This window comes from Sander lucioperca, chromosome 9 (genome assembly GCF_008315115.2).
Source record: "Sander lucioperca isolate FBNREF2018 chromosome 9, SLUC_FBN_1.2, whole genome shotgun sequence".
NCBI classification, from domain to species: Eukaryota; Metazoa; Chordata; class Actinopteri; order Perciformes; family Percidae; genus Sander; species Sander lucioperca.
This window is the reverse complement of record NC_050181.1, coordinates 10828421-10838116: the sequence shown is the minus strand read 5'-3', so window position 1 is coordinate 10838116 and position 9696 is coordinate 10828421. Positions and strand designations below refer to the sequence as shown.

The following is a 9696-nucleotide window of genomic DNA, read 5'->3' as shown; positions in this document are numbered from 1 at the left end:
AGGATAATAGTCTCTCTCCAGATGCAGCAGTTAGGTGCATTTGGCACAAACAGTTTTGAGCAGGTCATTTGAAGAGTGTCACAGGAGACTGTCAAAATAAAGCCTGAGATCCTGTTCTTAAGCCTATTTAAAATTCTTCAAAGAGGTTATTTTGCTTATAGTCAAGTCTTTTGTAATTATGTATGTATTTATGCAAATAGGTGAAAATTCAACCACGTGGTTGAGGTCACGGCACTTGTTTCCTCTGCAGTTTGCCTTTTTTTCCCTGATTTGTCTTAACATAATTACCAGTTTTTTACAAGCATGCCTGTATCTTGTTTTGTTTTGTTTTGTTTTGCTTTGTTATTGTTTTCTACCTTGCCCTGTAAAGCGACTTTGAGTCCCTGAAAAGCGTTATACAAATTCAATTTATTATTATTATTATTATTATTATGAAGACATAGTAGTAGTATACAGACAGTGTTTGGTGATTTCATGTGTCAATCCTAGATGGCATAGTTAGTTTGCATGTGCAGCGTGCCTGGTTGCACATTAGCCTGGTCCTACCAGACTCTCGTACATTTCATTTGTACAGAGAGTCTGGCCTCTCTCCATTGACAAGTGTTAACTTGAAGTTTAAAACTATTGGATCTTCCCAGAGCCACTCTGGATTTGCCATAACCAATCGCTAACGTTTGGTCGTGACGTATGTCATGCGCATGTGCAACAAGAGGGGAGACCAACAACAACTATCGGCTTATATTTAGCATTAGCATCGTTAGCGTTAGCCTTAGCCTTAGCCTTAGCCAACTCCTTCACCACTAAAGGAGCGAGCTGGAAAATCAAACTTTTCCCGAACCCCGTGGGGAGGAGGGCCACAACATCATGGCCACCAACACAACTCAGCAAAGATTGTTCTTGCTCGGGCTTTAACTTCTGGATATTCGGCAGCGTTGCTGCCACAACGGACTGAATGGCTTCGCTCGCATCTTTCTAGTGCACGTCCTCAACGTCATCGTTCTCAGCCACTCCCTCTGTTCGCTGATTGGACCTACAAATATTTGGCAGGAGAAAACCTAAGAATATACCGCAAACCCAGACAGAGTACTGAAGGGAAATGAAAATTGAGCGGAAGTAAGTAGGAGGGCGGAGCCAGGCTAAGCGTCCATAGCCGTTGAGGCTGGTATTTATGTAAAATGTCCAGTACTGACCCAGGTAGTCCTCCAGCCTCCATCACATTGGCTAGGGTCACATCATTGGACCACACATCATATTGCCATTTCCTGAGGCCGAGCACTCCACACAGCACCCGACCTGTATGCAAGCCCACACGCATGTTTAGGTTGACTTCTGTGGCCTCCGCTACTGACCTGCAAGTGCAGAACACATGTGTTTTGGAGTGAGGTCATAAGGTCATATCTATATCTACTGTATATGTCTGTATATATACTGTATATATCTACAGAACTATAATATCTATAATTAGGCAGAGCATAAAAAGGCAACACAGAATGTGACAAAATAAAACAATGTGACATCAACAATGCGACCTGCATTATTGTAGACAAGCACTGTTCAGTTATTCAATAAGACTTACTAATACCATACTAATATATGTCTGTCAAACTAGACTCTATCACAAACTAGACAAATAATGAGACAACTGTGGGAGAGGATGATGTCTTTCATAAACTGAAACATTTATATGTAATATCAAAAGGTTCTCAAGCAGTCAGCGATCCAACCTCCAAACTACTCTTAACGTTGTATTTTTATGCGCAAACCTTGAAAAAAATCATCAGTGTTACTTTAAACAACATTATTGCTATAACATCAGACTATTTACTGTTAAAAGCAATCTTTACGTATAATGATTGAGAACAGGTCATAATATAAAACTGGTACTACAAGCATTCTTTTTAATGAGATGTGGCAATCTGTCAAGAAGTGGACAGGGAACAAACACTGTTCAAAATGACCCCCACACACACACACACACACACACACACACACTACCAAACTATGCAGAGTATTCGAGGAAAACAAGCTCTTTCAAACTCAATAAAATATCTTATTTTCTTTCTCAATTAAAGCCTTTTTTTCTCTCTCTCTCTCAGCCAACTGTTGTTCTGCTCACTAAGATGTTCAGTGTTAGAATTCACTCACAGCACACATGGCTAACCAGTTTGCCCTACTTGAAGGAAAATTTCGCAACATGGACTCACAGTGTGTTTAGAATAGAATAAAGATACAAGGGAAGATTTCTTTAGCTTCTATCGCACTTATTTAGAAAGCAAATGGATCGCCAGCTAACTGTGATTTCATTTGTTTACACTAATAGATTAATACTTAAAATGTCACTATTATAAATACTGCAAAATGAAAGACTCAAACAAATATGAACACTCACGTTATGGTGTCAATCATGTCGAGACCCATCTCTACACAGCAGTGGGCGTGGTCAGTCTTGGGTTGGGTCAGTCCAGACACACAGTAGTAACAATCCCCCAGGATCTTGATCCTGCGGCAGTGGTTCTCCTGACAATTAAAAAAAGAGGTTGTGATTCCATGTCTTCCTCCTGGATAGATGAGCCAATCAGTAACAAAATCATATTTGCCTCTACATTTTATCATCATAGTGCAACAGCACCTCTGACCGTTAAAAAAAAAATACCCAAAAAGGCATCATTCTTTCACTTTAATCAAAGTTGCACCAGTGGTGGTGTTTGAGTTAAAAATTCTGATATTTAATTATAGTTCATCCATAACACTGATCCATCAGTGTAATCTGAAACTATAGCTTCAAGTTATCAATTGCTACAAGTTCTGAGGTCAATTGGGTGTATGGTGCAGGAACTATGGCTTTTGAAAATAACCTCATTTATTAATTTACCTTAAATTGTTACATCCTCATCATAACACATGTAATGTTTATAGTATGTCATCACTCAACATTTTAGGCAAATTACTCTGGTGATGTAAAGTTTTTAAGAAGAATGCTTCCTTCAGCTGCTGCTAAGTTTAGCAAAAGCTGACTAATTCATAATCTATATATTGTTTGTTTAATCCATTAAAAGTGTAAAAATGTTGTGATTTCACAGGGGGTAATATGCTGGACTATTTCTTAGCCGGTAGCAGCAACTTGAACTTTCCACAGGTTGCCTGGAAACCTCAAAGTGATGACAAGACTCTGGGAAGTCACTGCTAATGGCTAATAAATATCCCGGTACATAACCCTTTGCAAAACACCAACTTGTCATTTTCCCAGTTCCCAGTCTTCATGCTAAACTAAGCTGTAGCTTCATATTTAACGTATAGACAGGTGAGTGGTATCAATCTTCTCAACTCAACAAATAAATAAACAAATATGCGTGTTTAAACTATTGCTTTATGTTCCTCCTTCTTCTTCTTGAAGTCAACAAATCAGTCTGGCTAGGAGGAGGGGCTTAATGGATAAACTGTTGACAGAAATAAAATTAGTGTTTTATGCCAGCGCAGCTGTTTGACAGCATGCACATAAAGATACACTGGAAACATCTGCTGTGATGACCAAAATGACCAATCACAGAGACAGTTGAAGGCAACAGAGTTACAGTTCCCAAAGACTCTGTGTATAGGAGAAATAAATGAACAAAGGCACACAATCTGAGAGACAGAGGCAGTTAATAAAAGAATAAAAAGCAATCAAACAAGTCAAATAAGACAGTTATAGTGGATAGCTGTGGATCTCCACATGGATTGCTATTTGTATTGCATGTTCTTTATTCCATACAAACTCTTGAGACTTTGAACTCAAACTAAACTGAAATGGTTCCCACAATGCAGCACTGAATCAACAGATCAGTCTCACTTTAGGGAATAAGGTGAGTAACTCTCTCACTCTTTAGTATGAGAAGCTGACTTGCACATACATTTATACCGGTACTACAGTTAGCACTTGCACATACATGCATACTTTTGTGCATATACATATATATATATATATATATATATATGCATATACATACATATGCGTGCATGTACATACATACATACATACATACATATATGCATACATACATACATACATACATACACATGCATGCATAACGTGAGAGAGAACCAGTATGAGGGTATATGAATGTGAGTATGTATGCATGTATGTATGTGTGCATAATATGAATGCATGTGCGTTGGGGTATGAGGTCTGGGTGGATCATTGGGTCAAACAAACAAGAACTTTCACCCAGGAGACCCATTTTTCATTCAACATTTGTGATTTGTTTACGTAGGCTACTTATCTTGTGTTTGTAACTTAATTTACGTAATACACATACTTACTTGCATCCCAAACAAAATCAAAATAAATGGGAGCAAGTTTCAGGATGTAATTGACAGAAAGAACAATTTACATTTCACTCTTTCATTATAACTTTTGTAAGAAATGTTTCACTGGATAGAACCTGTGGATCAACTTAAAGGGCACTTTTTGACATTATTTGTGGGAAGGAATTCTTTCTTCCTGTCAATATTACTAACAGAATTATTCCAATCCATTCTACTTTTCACTTCCTGCCCTCTATCTGAATCAAGCATCATCAGAATCACATGACTGCAAATGAGGAAGCAACTCCTGGTCGGATGCACAGTCACAGTTTTAAACATTGTGAATTCAAACACAACTACTTGATAAGGTTTTAGAAAAGATCGTGGTTTGGGTTCAAATAAGAACATTTGATACGTAAATTAAAATACGAACGTAAGTGAAGTTGTCAATGTAAAAAAGTCATTTAAGTTGACTTCCATACACCCTGTTTGTCCCAACCATTACCTGACCTCCTACCACATGCACATACAGTACATAAATACTTAGCATGCACATACATGCATACTTACACTTATATACCCTCATACTCATTCTCATGTTATGCATGCATGTGTGTGTTTGTATGTATATGCATGAGAGTATGCATGTATATGCAAGTACTTAATGTAGTACTGGTATATATGTACTGTATGTACAAGTCAAGTTTTCAATTTTGGCCTAGGTGGCTTCTTATACTTTAGGGACAATAAGCAGTGGGATGAAAAGGCGGCTCACAAATATAACCCATTATTAGAGGATATGAGCAACAGACTATGACTATGAGCAAGAGATGTGACCGGGGAGACTGGGTTACCATGGACGCCTTCTCCTAACCCTTTATTGTTCGTGAAGGTAATGGGATCACTGGCTATGCATGTGAAGTGCACAAAGACTCATAATGATGCACAATTGATGGGCATGAGAAAAGACGGATGCTCTTTAACATGCAAGCCACATGAGTTTCAGAATAGAGCGATAGCTAAGGCTTGTTCGCTGCAACTATTTTCCCCATGTAGTTGTACATGCTATGGTCATGCTTTCTGAGTGCTCAGTGGCATTGAGGCACATGTGCTGTTCATGTAATATAGAATCACAAAGGCACAAAAGAAAACACACTTAGCAGTATATTGGAGACTGTTGAGCAGTATTTTTGTTCTGAATACTGAATTGAAAATTAAAATAATAACTAGTGATTTCAAATGAGGATTCAAAATGATTTGAGATACAATTATATATATACGATATTATATATAGGCTATAAAACATGCAATTATACACATATTATATATATATATATATATATATATATATTTCATATTACTTAACACAATGTTTACATTTGATATATTGTTGTTTGCATGTTGTATATTTTTGTATATACTGTATCTGTTTATTGTTCTTACATTACTCCCTGGTTTGTTTCTTGTGCTGCTATGATAATTAATTTCCTTCCTGGGGATCAACAAAGCATTACAAATACAACATGTCAAACCTATGGTCAGTGGAATAAGCTCAGTGCAAAAATTACAACAAAATATCTTAGCTTCAAAGTTATTTGTTACTTCACTCATTTACAATGTTCACAGCTACATTTCAAATAGACACCTTAGAATGAATGTCAAAACCAAGCAATAAGTCACATAGGTCGAAAGAGAGAAGCCTATTTACTTGGAAATGTATATATGGTATCCTGTGGACTACATCTTAATATATTTACTTATAAAGCAGCTAGAGAAATTCTTTGAGATGACACTTAAATTAGGTATTTCTCATTTTCATTTGTTTTACTGTAACAAAGCCAAGTGGCAACCAGGTCATGGTGGAGCAGTAACAGATGGCGCTATACTGAGGCATAGTTGAAGCTATACAGGAAGCTGGGGAAAGCCCTGCTACTTACAGAGTATCCTACTCTGTACTTTTCCTGTGCTAATCTGCACTGTGAGGGCTTAGGGGGCTGATTCAGTCCCAAGCAGGATTACCACTATCATGTGACTGATGCATTGTGGGCAATATGGGTGGTCAAGATGGGTACAGTGTATTAGGTAGGGACAGGTAGAATGTGGTCACAATTTCAATTAGAATGGAAACACAATATATTTTCAAGATAAAACATGCATCCACAAAAAGGGGCACTTCCTCTCGAGGAGGAAAAATGACATGTGCTCAAGCCCCTTTTGATGTCTATGTGTGCACGTGCCTGTTACCAGGTACCTTACATACAATATAACCATATGCTTTCAGAGATGCAAATAAGCAAACACTTCAGTGCCCACAGACAAAAAGAGAGAGACAAAAAGGGACAAGGAGACAGGGAAAGAGGACATTCGGTAAATGATTATGAAGGAAAAGATGAGCCTGCTGTGAGTAGCAGCAGTTCATTTCCTACAAGTCCCCGAAGAAGAGAGCAGTACACACCGTGTTTTGTCTTCACTACAAAGGCAAAGATCAGTGCTGTATGTACACATTATTGATGAGGCTAAATATTAGGTTGTCCACTCCTGTAGCTTTGGGGGGTTAAAAGGACATGATACAAAAGGTGTGTTTGCAGCCGTCTATCTGAATCTGCCTTTCTCCAATTGTTTGAACATGTAGATTTATAGCAGAGAATTGAAACTCTTTTCTTATTCTAATCACGAGCAATCAAACTATTAAATGCGTTTCACGTCAGGTCACTACATAGATTCAACAAACATTTTCCAATCTACCTTGGCTTGAATTATTTCATGTCAACATTTCATCAATATGGCAGATGATGATTCATAGGGGCAAGGGCCCTCTGTTGGGAAAAATCTTTAAATGTACGTACATAAGTTTACTCAACATTTTCCCCTGCTCTACTGACTCCTCTCCATCTTTGCCTGCACGCAAGCAGTGACTGGATTTTCCCTTTTTGTCACCCAGCTCCCTCATTGATTTGAATTAATAAGCAATAATTTATGTACAACAACAAATGAATAATATATCAACACTTCCTCCACCCACCAGAAACTGGTGGGTTGAAGCGAGCGAAATCTGTTAACATATTAATTTAGATATATTTAACAGATATAACAGATAAAATAAACAACAAATGTTCAGCAGTCGAGAAGTGTTTTATTTACAAAGATGACACTGCTTTCTGATAATTTGATTGGACTTGGAAACAAGGAACACTGTTTTGTTGGAATGACTAAAAGATTTAAGATTTTTTTTTAAACTGGTGAAAATATATTTATTTTGCTGTTAACATACTTTAGGGCATCCAAGCCGCCTACAGCATATGTGTATTGTGTAATGCAGCAGATATGGCAATCTAATAAGTAAAAGTAAAAGAATAAGTTCTCTATCAAAATAAATGGTAAACAGAATGTGTTAATCTTAATCATTTCATATAAATAATGTCTCTGTCTTTCCATGAAATCAGCATTTTTAAGCAATGCAAGCTTGACCCGTATTAGTGACTTAAAGTTAGGATATCTCGGCCTCTGCTGCTTGAATTTTGACCATCTTCTTTAATCTGCCTCATGCGAGTCCCCCACTTTATTGAAGTGCAAGTCACTTTATGGTATGCTCACTGCAATAGCAACCTATCATCATGATTTTCTTCTTTTTGAAACAGACACTTTTTATTCTCTTGTTCTCCTTTGTCAAGATCTGAAGCTATCTTGTTTGGCTTTGGTTTTGGTTTAGTCCACAGTTTCTTTTAGCACACAGGCGTCTGAGGGAAACTGCAGGATTTGACAGTGATCCTTGCACCTGCTCATGAGACAAACCCAAACAGGGTTATTTGAGCTGTGTTTACACCCAGACTTTAGTTTCTGGCAGCTGTCAGAGTGTAGGCAGTGACCAGTCCTTGCGCCTAATTTAAGAATAATACATTTTTAGTAGCATCCTAAGCAATTTTGTTTGTTATATTTTTCTTGGCATAGGATGTTGTATTATATAAACCTGCAGATATACAAATGATCACATCTACAAAGCAGTTGGAACCATTTTTTAAAGATAAGCATTCCTTGTGAATATACTGTACTTGTTTGTAGTTTCATTTATTTCACTGTTTGGAGAATCTTTACAAAAAGTAGTTTCTCAAAAAGAGATTACAATTAATATTGCACCAGCTCAGGTTACTCTGTAATGACTAGATGAGTCTTTGCTTTGTCAGTTCCTCCTGTTAATGAAGTACTTACATGTTTTAACAGGGAATTCTAGTTCTGACAACTGATTGTCAGATGTGCTTGGTGAATTGCTATTCTCTTCAAAATAGTGGGAAAAAAAGGTTTAAAAAAAGACTTGGGATGCAAATATGGCAATGAATTATGTCAACTCCAGCATACATTCATGCACTGCACATATGATGCAGGCTATTCTGTAAGCCTTCACAGTCATATATGTGTGAATGAAAAGGGAACTCTGACTTGTCGAGGAAGTGAGATGCAGTAGATACATCATTGATCCATCCTAAAAATGGAAACACAAGAGAGGAAGAGAGTGCAGAGAACCACGGGGCATAAAAGACACAGTTGAGGGAAGTAGGCTGCTGCATGTCAATCAAAAAACAAAGAAACAAGGAGCGGAGGAGTCTCAAAGCTGTGATGCAGGGAGGTATTGCAAGAGGAGAGAAAAGAGAGACAAGAATGAAAAGCTTTGTGAAACTCTTCCATGGAAACAGCCACGAAATGTGCATGCATACACACATGCGGACAATCACAAAACCACATCCAGTCCAGAGCTATTAATGTTATATAGCATCACAATAACCATAAATTAATCACAGATCCCCTCTCACATTGTTGTTTCGGGTGCCAGAGAGACTGTTGGAACCTCAGCCAGGGATAGGGAGGAAGTGCTTCTAGAATGACCAGTTGGTGTGTTAATTTACATTTGTGCTATCACTCTTCAAAATAAATCTCCTTCTTCTATTTCTTTATTTAAAAAACAAACAATGGCATTATTATCGTGAATAATATGTAATTTCTTTATGTTACCTGTATTTAAAAAATTCCGACTGACAGATAAAATGCCCTGTTTCTGCTTACAGTCAAGTTCGGACCACTTCTACAGTAAACTCTGTCACTTCAGCTATGCAATTGTTTCTGCTTTGTGTGCCAGTCTGCTGTTACAGTTTTACTATTTCACCAAAGACCAAATGTAGGTAGTGATAAGGGCTCAAAGCTTTCTTGAGATGTCAGGAAAGATGTGACTCTTGTCTTCGGTCTCAGCGATATAAAGTCGGCAGTTTCTCAGGCTGGTGAAGAGTTATAATTACTACCCAGCTTGTGTTCTTGTGGGTGGTGGGAATCAGACAGCAAATAAAGATCAGTGTGAGTGGGTTTCCTGTAGATTTCAATCTGCAAGCTACCCTCCTACTTACAGTAATATGGCAACCAATAGCT

General features: G+C 37.7%; 1 protein-coding gene across 3 annotated transcripts in view; it reads right to left on the bottom strand.

Moving 5' to 3' along the window:
* LOC116046040 (adenylate cyclase type 1-like) overlaps positions 1-9696 on the bottom strand; it is a 37096-nt gene that overhangs the window by 11926 nt on the left and 15474 nt on the right. For all 3 annotated transcript variants that reach the window (XM_036005235.1, XM_031294160.2, XM_031294161.2), the window contains exons 5-6: positions 2390-2517; positions 1191-1349 (exon numbers count right to left, since the gene is read on the bottom strand). In XM_036005235.1, the coding sequence (XP_035861128.1) occupies positions 1191-1349; positions 2390-2517 (287 nt within the window). The remainder of the gene's footprint in view (positions 1-1190; positions 1350-2389; positions 2518-9696) is intronic.